This window comes from Epinephelus fuscoguttatus, linkage group LG8 (genome assembly GCF_011397635.1).
Source record: "Epinephelus fuscoguttatus linkage group LG8, E.fuscoguttatus.final_Chr_v1".
NCBI lineage: Eukaryota > Metazoa > Chordata > Actinopteri > Perciformes > Serranidae > Epinephelus > Epinephelus fuscoguttatus.
The window spans coordinates 13,280,670-13,297,588 of record NC_064759.1 but is presented as its reverse complement, the minus strand read 5'-3'; the positions used below and the strand labels follow the sequence as shown (position 1 = coordinate 13,297,588).

At 39.9% G+C, this 16,919-nt stretch overlaps 3 protein-coding genes across 3 annotated transcripts; all 3 read right to left on the bottom strand.

Moving 5' to 3' along the window:
- Window positions 1-1,313: 1,313 nt before the first annotated feature.
- Window positions 1,314-2,509, bottom strand: s100w (S100 calcium binding protein W). The gene is made up of 3 exons (XM_049583749.1): window positions 2,351-2,509; window positions 1,866-2,017; window positions 1,314-1,755 (listed from the first exon to the last, which is right to left on the bottom strand). The coding sequence occupies exons 2-3, from the start codon at window positions 2,007-2,009 to the stop codon at window positions 1,567-1,569; spliced, it is 333 nt and encodes a 110-aa protein (XP_049439706.1). The 5' UTR covers window positions 2,010-2,017; window positions 2,351-2,509; the 3' UTR covers window positions 1,314-1,566.
- Window positions 2,510-10,143: 7,634 nt separating this feature from the next.
- On the bottom strand, window positions 10,144-12,305 carry LOC125892927 (protein S100-A1-like). Its single transcript, XM_049583276.1, has 3 exons — window positions 12,148-12,305; window positions 10,789-10,943; window positions 10,144-10,692 (listed from the first exon to the last, which is right to left on the bottom strand). The coding sequence occupies exons 2-3, from the start codon at window positions 10,924-10,926 to the stop codon at window positions 10,534-10,536; spliced, it is 297 nt and encodes a 98-aa protein (XP_049439233.1). The 5' UTR covers window positions 10,927-10,943; window positions 12,148-12,305; the 3' UTR covers window positions 10,144-10,533.
- A 1,141-nt stretch (window positions 12,306-13,446) lies between these two features.
- Window positions 13,447-16,887, bottom strand: krtcap2 (keratinocyte associated protein 2). The gene is made up of 5 exons (XM_049583275.1): window positions 16,742-16,887; window positions 15,026-15,180; window positions 14,727-14,790; window positions 14,053-14,119; window positions 13,447-13,941 (listed from the first exon to the last, which is right to left on the bottom strand). Exons 1-5 carry the CDS (start codon window positions 16,743-16,745, stop codon window positions 13,821-13,823), a joined length of 411 nt encoding a protein of 136 aa, XP_049439232.1. The 5' UTR covers window positions 16,746-16,887; the 3' UTR covers window positions 13,447-13,820.
- Between the last annotated feature and the right edge of the window lie 32 nt (window positions 16,888-16,919).

The window sequence follows — 16,919 nt, the reverse complement described above, 5'->3', positions numbered from 1 at the left end:
CCATAGCAAGTTGGAAGTCGACATATTCTGCCATATATGAAGAGGGGAGACTCTCTGGAATCTGGCAATATAAGAACCATGATGCTGGGACATTCTGTCACTTCACAGTTGTCCAAAACATGTGGTTTGTGCCAGGTGGACATGATTGCCAGTATTTTTTCATTATTACAAGAAATTCCATTGACTCATTCACAAGTCAAAAATGTGTTTTATCTGAAGGAAACATGCAATATGTACATCTAAGATAATAGAAAAATAGTAATGATATTATTCCTCACTATATGAAGTGACTGATAACAAGATCTGTTCAATGGATTGTGAAGAAATTCCTCAGGTTTTTATTTTGTAGACAGTTGATCATGTGGTATGCATGGCATTTCTGTGCGACCCTGCATTCACGAGTAATCCATCCAAGAGTAATGTGTGTGCAAAGCTGTATGAAAGCTTTGTTATACATAATTTTAGTGTAACTTTATAATTTTTCCGCTGTTTCATGTGATATGAATGGCTTCTCGCTATGACGTATGGTTGTGGAGAAAATCCATAGAGAAAAACAGGTGTGAATTTGGACACACTTTGCGTCGTTTGGGCCCATAGGGTTAAGCCTGATTTAGCTAAACAAAGAATCAACTGACGACGGCGTCACGGCAACGACATAGGTACATCGTTGATTTAACACAGGACCATAAATCAGGCTTTAAACACTGGATCATTCAAGGACCTGTGGAGCTGGTTTATGGGGAGTGGGCCAGATTAAAACATCAAACCAAAGGCACGCACATCTCACCGTGGGAGGGCAGGTGCTGAGTCGTTAGTCGTAGATGAAAAAGGGTGAATGAGAGCACACAGCTCGAAACGTACATCACGGTGCAATAAATAATATTTTTTTCTGCAAAGAGTCCTGCAGTGTTGCGAGTGGGCAAGATTTCCTGCATGATGTATATATATAATGATATTAAAAATAGTATGGACACATTCCCATTATTGCACCTAAGTGTTCCTGAGCAGGGCAAGTGTGCTAATCAAACTTATGAATGGATTACTGGGCAACAACAAATAAAACAATATAAAGGTGGAGTTTAATTCATGCACGGATAAACCTACGGCACCTTTAGTCACTAGTATTGGAAAGAACAGAGACATTTCCATTGAGGAAGCGCTGACAGGGATATGTGCACTGGAGAACACAGCAGGTGATGTCTGATGAATGTTTAATAAGCCCATGCTTGTTTCCCTCCACAGCAGTGACACCAGATACCTACTGTATCAACTACACCTGCAATAACTGCCATAAACAGACAAGGAAGCCCAGAGCAACTTCACTGTTTTAATTTATTTACAGGAAGCATTGAATTGATCTGTGAAAACCAGTTACAGAGATACAATAACACATTTTACATTCATGTTTAAATGAATGGATGTTCCACTGGCCTTATACCTGCAGCATCTGTTTTCAGGGTCGGCTGTGTCACATGTAACATATATACTGTAAATGTCATATGTATAAAAGACATATGAATCTATTAAGGTGCTACAAACATTTTAAGGCTTTGCAGTCCATCTTCTTTAGTCCTCTGCTTCATCATCTTGCCCTTTGCCCTTGCCTTTCTTGCCACCCCTGCCTGTCTTCGCGTGGAAGTAGCATTTAGCGAGCATAGACACACACCGACAGAACTCGCGGAAGTTGACCATGCCATCGTGGTTTTTATCCAGCAACTTAATGGCCTCCTCGATGTCAACTGAATTGATTTTTTCCTGGAAAACACAATGGTAGAGTTAAACAACAGAACACCTGAGCGACGAATAAAAAGCAGCATGTATTTTAAGAATAGCATCATGTAAAGTGAGTGTGCTGAGTCTCTTACTTTGAACTCTTCGCTTTTTATTTCTGAGTCCAGCAACTTCTTCAGCTCTTCTTGACTTAACTGGTTTTTCTTGCCCTCATCATCAGCATACTCCATAAATATATCCACAATGTTTCTAATGGCTGTTTCCAGGCGAGCATCCATGGCTGTAGCTGGAGGGAAAAAAAGTTATTTATAGTGAGGAAATACCCCTAGAACATGTTGGATTAACAGAAACTGTATTGTCAGATCACACGTAAGACTAAGAGCATTCAGGATGTAAAAGTCAGAGGTTCAGAATTAACACCATATGGTTGAAAAATCCCCAGAGCATTGAATAAAGCTATAATAAATGACATCACTCTCAAGCTTTAGCTTCAGCAATCATGTCAGTTTACATTCCAGCATTTCAACTGCATCTCTCACGCTCAGCTTCTGAACTGTATGCTGCTATTTTCTTTCTTTCCCCCACCATCAGCGACATCTAGCTTTCCATCAGTACTCACCTCAGAGTTCACGTTTCCCCCGAGTGAAGAGAGATCACGTCTGTGTCAATGGCTAACCCAGGTGAGACTGTTGTCAGACTGTGGGGGAAAGCCTCCTCTTAAAGGTTCGACACACACCCACACCCACACCCACACACACACACACACACACACAGGGGCTTGTATACCACAGCAGCAGCAGTGATTCATGCTGAGGACATGTGATCCACTCCCAAACTCGCTTCACCAGTTTTGTGTCAAAACTAAGCCAAAAGACGTAGACCATCTTTATATTTGTGTTAAAATAAAGCAAAGGGTTGCCTTTGTTGACATTGCATGTGCGTGTTGGTGAATAGCTGGTTAAGACCATCTAAGGCGTGGCTCTTCATTGAGGAGCTGCTCAGTGCCGCCGTCTGGAGAAAATATGTCAGGGCAAATGGAAAGTTACAGTGAGTGGGTTTCAGCCCAGCCCAAAGTGGTGAATTTAAAGCAATGACTCATAGCTGTGCAAGTGTGTGTGTGTGTGTGTGTGTGTGTCTATCCGTCTGTCTCTCTGTCAGTGTAACTGTCTCTCTGTTTGTGTTTGAAGTCATTTGTCTGCATGCCTGCATATTTGTCTCGTCTATCCTAGAGTTTTGCTAACGTTCTATATTAATACGATTATATTCAATCTAATATTGGCAACCCCTTAAACGCTTTGAAAACATTGGCCATGATAAGACAACCAAAACAATGCTTCATGCAACTCTAGCAAATCTATCTCATCAAAAATCAGAGTAGAAACCAACTGAATGCCTCATTTTACAGCAGTAAATGTTTAACTTCAGTTCAACTTAACTAAATAAAAGTCACAAGTCTGCTGGGTATGAGCCTCAAAGTGTGTCAGTGTGAGTGTCCTGACTGTTCTCACACATTCTTCACTTGCCATTCACCCCGCTCTACGGTTATGTAACCCAACCTCCATTTTCCACTCGTCTGTTCCAAGGCAGCAGAAAGGAAGCATTTTCTTCCTCTCCTCCCCTCGCTTGCCCCCTGCCAAGTCCCCTTTTATAGGTCAGGTCACTCTGCTCAGCTCCAGCCTCTCTTCACTTTGGCCATATTACTTTCACTTATTGAATACGATCAGATTCTCCTTGCAGGGGTGGGGGGGGAATAGAGATGTAGGATCATGTGGTGTTAATTACAAAAAAAAGTTCATCTTTCCGCACTCTGCTGCCTGGAGTGTGAGTTACAGTTTCACTGCTGGAGAGCTTCTGTATCTCTGCAGTCTGCGCCATGAACATGAGCTAAAGTCTTTGTTTTACTGTCCAGTCTCAGAAGTCAATGTTTAAAAAGACAGTTTTTTAAAGATGCATCATGCATATTACATTTTATAATATAATCCAGCAGCTGCATGCTGTTGTGGCTGTAATCTCTTCATGATCAGTATGACACCACCTGTCAAAGTGTAAACAGCAGCAAAAAAAAAGTGAATTCCCATCACATAACAGGTGCATGATTTTTTTCTGACAGTGTCTGGGTGTGGGGTACATGAAGACTGCTCCTTTAAGGACAAAGTCAGTTAACTGTAAAATTAGAAAATATTTGACATGAGTTTAGCATGTGCAGGATGATGATGCATAAACCAACAAAATCTGACTGACAAGCAGACACTGCCTGCAGACAGAGTGTAACTCAAAGCAACTCGCGCTTACTATGCATAACTTTAAGCCTTACTAAAATGTAAACAGGTGAGTTACGTAACAATTCACACCCGCCCCCGTACAGCTGTTATGTATAGGGAAATTAGCTATAAGGACCAAGATGATTTTTTTTGTACCAGGCTGTAAACATGTATTTCTGCTGTAAAGCTGGGCATTTTAAGATGGGGGTCTGTGAGGATTGACTCGCTTCTGGAGCCAGCCTCAAGTGGCCATTAGAGGAACTGCAGTTTTGGGCACTTCCCCATTGGCTTCATTTTTCAGCCCTGGAGGCTGACACTTGATTTTGCCCCGCTATTGAGGCTCAGGGGCCAAACTATATATCTAACTATAACAACCCTAGATTATCTGAAGCCTTGTCGCCTTTTCTTCAGGCTAATCATTGTTATTTCCGGATGTATGCCTCCAGCAAGCTTGCGAAAAATGTTGGCTACTTCTACCAAAGAAGCCAAAATGACCCAGCCCAGCATTAGCTGGAACTCGGCACACAGGAAGAATTAATTTGAGCAGCGTCTGGTTGCACAACTTGGTTGATACTCGGGTTGATTGATGCCCTGGAATCAAGCCAAATAAACTGGCCTGATTCAAGCTGTCAGCACTGCTATCACTTTGTAAATAGCTATCAATGCTAGCTCATAACACTGGCAAGCTGGCAGTGGCTTTCAAACTTTTTGTGCCCAAGACACACCAAACGGAAAGCCAAAATCTAAAGGCACACCTGTATTTATATCTGTGCACAATAGCCTCTATAATGCCCCATACTGTATATGTTTGTTTTTATTTACCAGTATCAAATAACAATTGACAACCAGCTACTACTCATGAAATATTTAACAAAATGATTCAAGAATTAATTTTAAACTTTTTAAAAATACATCAAAGCACGAATAATACATTAATTTAAACGGGAAATAATATAAAATAATATGATGTATCACACACTTATAATCCCCACGCACGAACAGTGACAAAAAGGTTCCCAGTTAAGGTTTTTTAAATTAAATTAAATTACATTTTTTTAGGTAGAGTTTACCTCTTTATTAGGAAATGGGTGTGCACAACATACTGATACAGTCAGTTAGAAATTCATTCAGAATCTTTTGTACAGGCCCAGTTGATTATTGCAGTAATAATGTGTGATTACCACAAAATCCCACTGCACACCTGGATTTGCATCATGGCACACCAGTGGAGGGTATGCACAGGTATATGGGGTATTTTTTTGACTGTTTACAGCATACCCAACCAAAATAAGGTCTCACTTCCTCTTCGAAACATACCCATCTACCTAGTAGTACATCCACTTCATCAACTACACAACACCACTAACTAAATAATGTTTTGAGGCAGGATGCCAATGAAGGTTTTCACCCACTTTCTGAAGGTCTAACTTTACATTTGTACTTCAAAGGAGGATTATTTTTTCTCAAAACCATCTGTGTGCCTTTTTTATGTAAAACTAAATTTAAATAGCCTACATAGATCATTGATATCTAGTGACAAAAAATAGATCAATTTAACCTGGAAGACAATCCTGATGAAACGTCACAATTCATAGCACTGTAATACATGTGTTGAGAGTAGATTTGGCGCCATCTGTTGCTTGGTGTTTAGTTTAGTTTAGTTTAGCTCATTTAGGCAAGGAAATTCTTTTTACAGTCAATGCAAAACATTAACAGACAAACGGGGGTTACATGACCATAGCAATTACATAGACATACAAGCAGGCTGGAACATTGTCAGACAGATGTTATTCATTCATTCAGGGCACGTATAGCTGCAGGAATGAAACTCTTGTTGAACTTGGCTTTTCTGCACAGAGGTAGTCTGCACCTACGACCGAAGGGCGGGGAATTAAGTATTGGTGGAGTAGATGGTCTGGGTCCTGTGTGATTCTAAGGTCTTTACAGGTCAGGGATGAGGTGACACTGTCAGATAGGTTAGGAATGATTTTGCCTGCCAGATGGGTTACTTTCAAGAGTTTGGTTCTGTTAACAACCGTGAGCATGGGGAAGAAGCAGATGGCACCATACAACAGAACCGGCTCAGTCACTGAAACCAACAACATTTACTTCTATAAAACAGTGTCTCCTCTCACTCTAGCGGTGGAGCTGGAGTGAAACCATGAAGGCATTCCTGAGAGAACCACCAGACTGAAAACTGTTTTTTTTAAGAGTGTTGTGCCATCTAGTGGTGAATTGAAGACAATGCATGAGCTCCTGCTTAAAGGACCAAATCACTGCTTTTCAATGTTACCTCTGTGCTCAGTGTCCTACTTATCATCCTCCAAAATTATATCTATAATATTTTGAGTACATTTAAGTGTGACAATCTTTCTGATATCGTATTATGTCAAAAGAGCTCCAGCAACACTTGTGGTATGAAAAACAACTTTATTGACCGATGCGTTTCGGCTTGTGGCCTTCATCAGGGTCATCAAGAAACACACTCCACACATCATTTAAATAGGTACATTTGAAATTGAAAGAGTAGAAAAAAAAAAAAGTTTAAAAAAATGCATGCATGTGACCGATCCTATGCATCCATATATATTATATATATATATATATATATATATATATATATATATATATATATATTAATACACATAAGACCCACTACAAAAAATCACTAATTGAAAAATCCTCATTCATACCCTGTTGGGAGAGACTTTTTAGATAAAAAATCCAAAATGCTTCTCTCCTTTTTCTCATGAAGTTAACATTATCCCCTCTTTGATTTGGTTTAATAACTTCAATGTCCTTTCTTTTAATGACACTCCTATGTTCTGTAATTCGCTCTTTAAGGGATTGGGATGTTTCACCTACGTATATTTTTTCACATGGACATTTTATTAGGTACACCACAGTGACAGGGTGATTAAATTGTTTAATATTTTTTGGTGAATTTACAGTTTATACAGGTACCACACTTAAAATTGCCTTGAAGATGATTTATTGCAAGTTTGCTGTTTGTGACTTCAGGCTGATGGTATGCTTTGACTATTCTGTCCTTTATGTTTGTTCCTCATTCAAAAGTGACCATAGGTGGATCAGTAAAGTGCTTTTTAAAGCTGAGTCATTTTGGAGGATGTGCCAATGTTTAAGAATTACACTTTTAATATTTTTGTTTTTGGGTGTGAATGTAGTGCAGAATACAAGGTTCGGCTTAGGTTTTAAAGATTTCTTTATTTGTAGATATGCATCTCTGCTTTTTGAGTCTACCTTTGTTTCTGCGTTTACAAGCCAGTCTTCTGGGTAATTCCTTTTTCTGAACTTTGTTAGCATCTCATCTTTACTTTCGTTATACTGTTCTGAGACAGCACAGATTCTATTTAGCCTGATGAGCTGACTAAACGGTAGACTTTTTTTGAGACGAATGGGGTGAAAACTTGCAGCATGAAGACGAGTGTTTCGATGTGTAGTTTTTTGATATCTTATTATGGCATCTAACTTACTTGCTAAACTTACAGCAATCACTACTTACTGGAGAAAACAAAGCTTATTGAATATCATTGTAAAGTACAAAGAGTCACTTTCAAAAGAAAAAAAAAGTAAGGAGGTAAAAGGTAAAAATTACTTGGAAAATGTAAACTGGTGAGATAAAAGTCAGAAGTAGATCAACTGACATGACAAGGAACAAAATGTGGTGACACTTTATTTTGATAGTGTTTTTAACACATAACGGTTTTTATTTCTGTTCTATATTTCACTCCAAAATCAATATCAAATATTTTTTCTCTTACCCATAGTGCTATTTGTCAATCTAGTTTGTTTCAGTGGGAGTTGCTGAGCGCTGGAGATATGGAGATATGATTTGTTTGTTTGACAGTAATGAGAGTAAATGAAATGTGTTACTTCCACCCCTGTACATTACAGCCAGGCTTTTGTTTAAGACCCAGCACTGAAGCTGCCTTTTTTAACTATTTAAAACAATACCTCCCTTATATTACTTGACATCCCTTACGTCAGCTGGTCCAGCCACGGGGTCCAGATTTCTTCTATGTTATTAGTTCACGTCCACAGAGTTGAATAAATTCAGCGTCATAATTGCGTTTGGCCATGTCATCGAGCTGTCCATTAATCACTCATTCTACAGCAGGAAACAGCACTTCAAAATAAAAGCTCTGTGCCAGAAATTCACTGTACTTAAAAATAAAGTGTGTTTTTTACAAACTTGACATGTTTGTGAGTCACTTGTGGTCCATTCAGAATGAACATGTGACCCAATTTTGGACCACAACCCACCAGTTGGGAACCACTGCCTCATGTTATGTTATTGAGATGATTGATTTGTGCAGCATGTAACACTGTTTTCTGTCCAGGCTTCAGCAGCGAGCCAGGAGCCTGTTTGTCCTTGATTGTTTGCCTCTTATTGTGAAACAAGCAGTGCCCTATTGTCATTGGGAATTTAGTGTCCTCACCAACTGACCTGTGGTGTGCGGGTGTGCCCCAGGGCCCCTGTTCTGTTCTCCTGCATTTGTTCCTCGGTTATTCATTCAGTTGCTGCTTTCTTTAAGTTTTTGTGCAGATAAGCCTGCACATGGATTTCGACTGGCACTGCTGGGAAAGCACAGGTGTACATGATTTAACTAACGATGGCTGAATTCCATTTAGCTGCTTGGATTGGTTCGATTTCACACCCTTCCACTTCCCTACACTGTCTTGGCTTACAGGGACACTTAAATACAGCAGAGCCTTTGGATTCAGCACTTACTTTTAAGTATTTTGTAGAACTTACAGCATTAAACTCCTCCCCTCCCCCATGTATTTTAGAGTTTGTGTGTCCTCTTTTCACAGCAAGATCTCTCTACTGGCCAACTATCCCAAGACCGAGGCTGGAAAGACAGAGAGAGCTTTTGTGATTCTGGCCCACGGGCTTTAGAATATTATTTACTTGGAGAAAAAAAAATGAAAACAGAGTGTCTTTTAATACCTCCCTGATATTGAGCCTTGTAAAAAAAAATGTACATACTATTGAACCTTGTGCTCTACCATGTCCTTTGGCTGCACTTTAACCTTCTTTTTAACCACTTCATATACAGTACTTCTGTTGAATTCTGTGTTGGTTGGTGCAAGTGGCAATAAATCTCTTCAGGGATATTCATACTCAGAATAAAAAGTCTTATGTGCCCCATGTGTGAGATGACTGAAGAATGTGCATGTAAGGTGGAGACGCAGGTGGATCTAAACTGGAGAGAGACCTTAACAGAAACACAGCCATCTCCAAAAACCATTAACTATCAAACCCCACCAAATCTTGTAAGCGCTGATAAGCATGCTCATTTGGCACAAGCCTAACCCCCAACTCATGACATACAGGCACGAGGGCTGCACCCTGCAACATCTGCTACCAGCACATTCCCATATTGAAGCATTTACATACTGTATAAAACCGCTGCCTCGATTCAACCTTCAAGGAGTATTTATGAGTGAGATGATGTGTTTCAGATGTGAAGTCATCAATATTCTCTGTGCTTTCTGAGGTATTTCTCTGGCATTGGCAGAACTCTTCTTGATTACGGGTTCCATGTGTACATGCAGCCCAGTTGCCAGAAGAAAATGCTGGCATTGTACATTTCTGCAAACCATAGATACATCACATTTCATACTTTGCATATCATTTCTGACATAGTTCTGATAAGATATATATGGGCTGAATTTGTCAGTGGAATGTGAGGGGAGTGGTAGGCGTGACACCTAGATGAGATGGCTGCCAAGCAGCAAATCACACTTTGTTTTTTAAGCAAGACATCGCTACATTCCCAGACATTATTGTGGTATCATAACCAAGTATTTTGAGCCCAAACATGATCTTTTCCATGCCATATCTAAGCGGCTTGTGTGTACATAACCAGATCAACCACGGCGTTGTTGAAACATAAAGAAATGTAAAGTTTCAACTGCTACATATCTGTGATTTGCAAAAATGTACAATGCTAACATGTATTCTGCCGTTTGGTTTGGTACAAGAAATACATGGCTCAGATCCTATACAATTGTTTCTCTAGAATCAGGGAAATTAAGTATTTCAGTGGTTCCCAACTGATGGGTTGCGGTCCAAAAGTGGGTCACAGGTCCACACTGAATGGACCACAAGTGACTCGCGAACGTGTCAAGTTTGTAAAAAATCACACTTTATTTTGAAGTATAGTGAATTTCTGGCACAGAGCTTTTATTTTGAGGTGCCATTTCCTGCTGTAGAGTGTGTGAATAACAGACAGCTACTTGACAGAGCTCGATGACATCGACAAACGCAATTATGACGCTAAATTTATTCAACTCTGTGGACGTGAACTAATAACATAGAAGAAATCTGGACCCCGTGGCTGGACCAGCTGGGAACCCATTAAGTATTTAGTACCCAACTAAAAGACTAATTAAACAAACAGAAGATGACATTTTGTCAAGGATTGTTTTTACTTGTGAGGCACACATTTGTGCTACAAAATTCTTTTACTCTAGTAAAATAATCTACATCGTCATTCTCCCTAATAGTTGGCCATCACTTCTTGCTCTTCTTCTCATGGAGCATGTAACACTTCTCACAGGCCATCGAGAGGCCGACGACGAGGGGAAGAAACTCTTCAAAGTCCAACTTATCATCTTTGTTTTGGTCTAAATCTTTCAAGATGCAGTCCACAGTTTTGGGGTTCTTCTGGGCCTGAAAGAACAAGTTCAGCATGCAGTAAGTTACACGTGTGCATTGATCAGTGCTGAGGACAGAGGTTAGATTTGATGGAAGGCAGAAGATTCTTACTTTCAGAAAGGAGGGTAACTCTGTCTCCAATAGTTTTTTCAGTTCCTTCTTGGTTAAGGTCTTTTCATCGCCGTCTTCTTTGGCATAGCGGTGAAACACCATAATCAGGGACTCCATGCTCCTCTCCAACTCAGTCATGGCTGCAGAAATGAGTGCTGAAAGGAGGTAAGACAAGTCTGAGTAAAAATCTTAAGGGATATATGCTTCTTTTTGTCACAACGGTTATCTGACAGAATCATAGTTTACATACAGATAAGAATAAAAAGAGCTGTTCCCTTCCCTCGAACTGCACATGGACTACTTACAACCTTTTAGATTACCATCTGAATTAACTGTGAGGTGGAACTTCATTAGCTTATAACTGTTCTGCAAAATGTCTAACACTTTGTCTAACAAATGCTTCTACTTTTTGTACTTTAAGTCTATTTTGAGGGCAATAATATTTTTTTTTAATGTAGGACTTTACTTATAAGCGTATTTCTACACTTGTTGTATTACTACGTTTGCTTGGGTAGAAGAGCTTACTGTAGGTGACATCAGCAGCCACCACAGGGCGCCACCCAAAGAAGGGGTGCATTAAAAAAAAACAAGCATTAGGGAAGTAGTGGAGTGTTTGTGAAGAGCATTAAAGTAAGAGGAAATGAAAATGTGCCAATTTGTACATACCATATTCAGTTATTGTTGCTGTTAATTATGTTGTTTATTTTTCATTAGCTCTTGTTCTCTTGTTCTGCTGGTTAGTGATAAATACAATACATACAAAAGATACAACTACTTCTATTAACAATAATAAAATAATAAAATGTGGGGTGAGGGGGCTTGTCCAGGGCCCCGAATATTCTACGTCTGGCACTGACCAAAGCTCCTTCATCCAAAACTAACATTGTTAAGTGAGGATGTGGGTGTTGGTCGTGCTGGCGCTCGGAGCAAATTCTTGCCGTTAGACATCATATTGTGGCTCATGCACTAAAAATCCTTATCTCAAGCCTCCCACTCTTCCTCTCCCTTTGCCTTTCCCTTCCATTTCACCATTTTCTGGCTGAGTTCCCAAAAAACTGAGGTACACAGAAACTGAAGACAAAGAAGAGTGAATTGACTTCATGAGAAGGTAACAGAAACAGACGCAGGACGAGCCGCTACTTGTCTGCGCTAAAAATGCCTGCGCCCACCCAAGAAAACATGCTGAACACAGACTAAACCTTAAAAGCAAAAAAAAGCAGCTTCTGCATGCAGCCTCAAGTGAAATAGTCACGCTGTGAAGAATACGCTTCAATCTGTATAATGAATTATCAGCTGCCTGTAAATACACAACTTAAAATAGTGGTGAAATGTGCGTCAAAGTAATCATGATACACTTACCAGGACACACAGAAGCAGAGGCGGTGGTTTGAGATTCAGTGAAGAGTGCAGGAGCTTACTGGAAGTGTACTCAAGAATTTATAGTCAGCTAGGCAACGCCCAATATGATGGGAGGGAGAGGGAGGGATATGGACACAGAGGCACAGAGAGAGCGCAAATAACGTTAAAAGGCCATGAGCAAACACTATCCCTGCTCATGCGTTCCCACAAGACTGTCACTGCAACAGATACAGACACAAATCCATGTGTGACCTTTTCTTCTAGTGCAAGTTTTTCTTCCCCTTTTTAGTTTTAAGATGATGTCATCTTTAGATAGAAAAATTCAGGTCCAACTTCCGCATATGGAAAGTATGCAACAAATAAAAAGGGTTGTGGGTTGTAACAGCACAGTAACATGAAGCAGGCATCTCTTGTAGGATGCTGGGACATGTTAAGTGTGGGCAAGTCTGGGCCTGTAGATGGCCTTTTTTGAGGGGGCTTTGGGCTGCAGTAGTGCCGTCTTCTGCTTTGTGTCTGAAAGAATCAATTTTTCTATTATATAATAAAAGTTTAAATGTATTTGCCACCAGGCCCTCTTTGATTTCAAACAGCCAACTCATATAGTATTGATTAATTTTGACTTTGATTAAAATATGATAAACAGTTATATTAAACATCATTTTCAGTGTTTATCTAAGGAAGTTCCACTCTCTTTGTCAGGAACGCCCTGTTCACAGACACCAGGAACAACCACAGCATGACCTGTTGGCCACTGTGCAGTTCACTGGAAGGGCTGGAGTTTAACTATTGCCCAAAGGGAACTTCATTGGTTTTATCGCCACTGTCCACATTTGTCTGATGATCTAAGCCGTTTTTTCTAACTCTTATGCCATGGTATATAAATCTATAAAGTATACATTTTTAACATGAACATCCATTTTTTTTTTACCAGCCCTAAGAAAGTCACCTTGCCAAAAAGTATACGCATCCACCAACCCTCTTTGACACAAAGTTACATCACCTGCATGTAACTTCATGTCCACATCATCAGAGATGTTAACATTCTTGTCAGTACAGCCTTTACACACCAGTCTACTCCTGACAATCATGAAGCAGCTGTGGTTTAGTTACTTTGTCAGGGGGGATTTTTTTTAATCACAGTTGGTGGAAGAGGAAGAGAAACAAGCTCTGGCGCCTTGTCCCTCCCCTGACTTCTCCTAAACAGAAGAGTAGTTTTAGGATTCAACCACACCTTACCTGAACAAACACACTTGGCATTTGCAAACTAAACAACACTGGCTGGACAGAATAAAAAACACATTCAGGGTCTTTTCCAAAGTTTAATTACAAAATGAATTAAACAAAAAAGCAACTTGATGCGCTGATGAGTGAACAGATAACGTGATGGTGTGATTGAATCTCATTGCAATCAGTGTAAAAACAGTGCTGAGGAAAATGTCATCAGTGGAATGTAGATAGCTGCTTTTTTTCATGGCCTTAATTCAATTAGAGATCACTGTAAAAAAATAACTATGCGCGTATAATGGTTACAGACTTGTAGTCACTGAACTGATCATCACTTTCCAAGTGATCTTTAAAAAGCCCATAGAAGTGCACCAAGGGTAATGGATGTAAGACATTATTACAAAGTATGCAACTGCTTCACTGGATGCAAGTGGGATCAAATGGATTCATCAGTTCTTCCTTTTGCCCTTGCTGGCAGCTTTGGCTGGCGTTACTGCGGGAACAGCTGCTTGGTACAGAGCGGCAGATACTTTGTTGATGTAGTACAGGGCGAAGAGGGAGAATATCAGGCTGGAGTAGAGAGAAAGAAAAAAAGCAATGGAATGAAATACATTTGGCGAATTCTTTTAACTGTGTTATGTGAAGTTGAAATAGGTATTTGTGATCTGCACTCTCACATACCATGTGGTGACACAGACACGGTGTACCAGACCAGAGGCAAACAGCGACAGGCACAGGCACAGCAGAACTGAGAGTTGAGATTTGAAGAACACAAGTGAGGAGCAGCATCTGAGTGATATATCAGAGTGCTGATATTGCGGGCTAATGCCAGATTAAGTGTGCATACCATTGGTAAAGTGATATGTTAATTCACTGATTAAATCGCCGACCGACTGTGTGTTAAAAGGGTTAACTCCTATTAGGAAAGGCCGGCATGCTGATGTACGGGATATGCTTTGATAATCAAGTATGTTTATGTTTCAGTGTAAGCAGGGCTGACATGTGACTCCACAAGTCATAAAAGAAATATGAGGCTAAACATCAAGTGAACAAATAAAAAAGGACGCTGTAGACTGAAAGCAAGTGTTTGATTTCAGTGCTGTCACTAGGGATAGAAATCAAGGAATGGTTCTGGTTGAGAATCGGTTTCAAATTGTCCGGCCTGTCTGAATTGTATATCTCCAAGCTTATTAATTCCTTTGATCGATGTTGGCATGTTTATCCTGCTGGAAACTTGGAAAAAGAAGGAGTCATGGTGGAGAGGAGAAAATTTTCCCAAGCATAATTTCATTTCACAAAATTAATCAGAAATCAATAAGAATAAATAAAATAAATAAAGAATTGGTGCTACTTACTCTCTGGGAATATCTTGGCTTGGAATCCCTTCCCAAAAATCAGGTTTTCCAGATTATTAAATGCCTGGAAGTACAGTTAAGGTGGAACACTCCTCAGTGTGATCTCACACACATGAAATCAAGCTACTCAGAGAAATCAGATGAGGCAGAAAATGGGACTGGAACTTTTTCCTGGAGAATGTGTGCTTCACAGACAACAACATAACAGCACAGGCTAATCATCAACAAAATGCTACTTTAAATAAAGCATGAAATATTAAGAATCTCATAACATGGATTGAAACAGTTCACAAGGATACAGTGAGGGAGCAGAGGAAGAGGACTGAGCCCAGGAAACCTCCCAGGATGGTGAGCCACTCAGTCGATCCCAGCTGCTTACTGAACATCTGCATGCCAGCAAACACCAGCACGGACAGCAGACTGGACAGCACTAAAGACGTGCCGGTGTTCACTGCTACAAGACAAGGAAAAGTGTTTTATTTGTGCAAGAAACAGACGTCTCTCCTTGGCTCAGCCTTCTCCATGCTCCTTCTTACTTTTCTGTCCATCTAATCTTAACCTAATCCCTGAATATAATCATAGTTATGCATCTTACACTCTCAGTCTATGTGCTCATGTCAAACATTTTTGTCTGTGTTCTGTATATGTTATCTTATTCTGCACATTTTTAGCACATTTGGCTAATGTTGCTAATTTTTATATTTCTGTACGTGTCAAATTTTCCGCTTGTAATTCTCTGTATGAAGTCTAACTCACCTCTATATGTTCTTGCTTCTTGCTAATGTTGCTCTCCACTGTTTCAAGGCATGACCAGCTCACTACTATTATTATTATTCATATTTTTTTATATTTATTGTTTCAGAAATTAATGATATTACTCCCCCCAAGTATCATTTTGTCATGTGGATTACCGGAATTTGATCAGGTTGGTCTGTTTTGTTCATACGACATCTATTGGATGTCTGTCTGTCCTGAAAGAGGGATTCCTTCTCAGTTGCTCTTCCATGTTTAAGTTTTTTTGGGGGGGAGTTTTTCCTTATCTGCTGCGAGGATCCAAGGACAGAGGGATGTTGTATGCTGTGAGGCTAATTTTGATTTGTAATATTGGACTTTACAGATTAAATTGATATTGAAATTGAACTGAAGTTACTATTTGCACAGCCCCTTGAGGCAGGCTTTGTGACTGGGCTACAATGAACTTTGACTTGACTAACCTGTACAGCACTTTGTGTTGCCTTTGGATATGGAAAGTGCTATATAAATAAATTTACCTTGCCTAATCTAAATACAGATGCATCTCATCAAGGACAACTGAAGCTAGTCTTGACACTGATGAAAAACTCAAGGGTAGTAATCTATCGGTAAAGACAGTTTGGGGGACTCCAGCATTAATGTCACTTATCAGATACGAGTTGTACTCTGCTTGACCTCATCTGAAGTTAAGTTTGATATGAAGACAATTATAGGTGAGAACAGGATGCAGACTACTAGTATAACATTAACTGATGTTCGTTTCAGGCACAGATAAGACTATGATGAGATGCATGTGTTAGAAATACTCTCTGCTGTATAGCATCATCATCTAAGTTATTATATAATCAGTCTGGAGAGATATTACTTTCAAAGTGCGGTTAATATACCAGCTTTCTAGCTTGAATCACTGACCATCTAACTCTTCACAACGTAAAGCCACGTCAGTGTTCGTTCATAAACGGTTCCGTCATATTAGCTTTGTGCTAAACAACTGACGTTAGCAGCTAAATTATCCAGCTAATATCACATTGTTCAAACACAGAATAATAAAACGTGCTCCCGTGCTGTTTTATAGTGATATTACGTACAGTAAAAATGCTGCTGAACTGCCGTCAGTCAATTAGAGTAACCTATCTCTAAACATTAGCGTTAGCTTGCTAGCTTGACCATAGAGCTAGGCGCTAACATCTTACAACGTCTACTCAAATACAAACGCCACTGGTGAGTTTGCTTGAATGATAAATTATTCGTGCAATACATACCCATGGTTTACTGTTAATTTAGAGTCCCTGTAGTGACGCCGAGGTGAATTAGGTTTAACTTGGTAAAGCCAGCTAAGAGTCCCGGCTCTAGGAACTAAAAACCTCACAACCCGGACCAAATGACAGGTGGGACAAGTGGGCGGGGCCATGGAGGGAGGAAGAGAAGAGCTTTCATGGA

Bases quoted from the DNA above. Each gene is read 5' to 3' on its own strand.
- LOC125892927 (XM_049583276.1), bottom strand. From the start codon at position 10,926: ATGACTGAGTTGGAGAGGAGCATGGAGTCCCTGATTATGGTGTTTCAC. The intron at 10,693-10,788 runs GTAAGAATCTTC...TTGTTCTTTCAG, and splicing joins AGTTACCCTCCTTTCTGAAA to GCCCAGAAGAACCCCAAAAC.
- krtcap2 (XM_049583275.1), bottom strand. The intron at 14,120-14,726 runs GTAAGTAGCACC...CTCAACTCTCAG, and splicing joins AGCCAAGATATTCCCAGAGA to TTCTGCTGTGCCTGTGCCTG. The intron at 13,942-14,052 runs GTATGTGAGAGT...TCTCTACTCCAG, and splicing joins CGTGTCTGTGTCACCACATG to CCTGATATTCTCCCTCTTCG.
- s100w (XM_049583749.1), bottom strand. From the start codon at position 2,009: ATGGATGCTCGCCTGGAAACAGCCATTAGAAACATTGTGGATATATTT. The intron at 1,756-1,865 runs GTAAGAGACTCA...TGTGTTTTCCAG, and splicing joins TAAAAAGCGAAGAGTTCAAA to GAAAAAATCAATTCAGTTGA.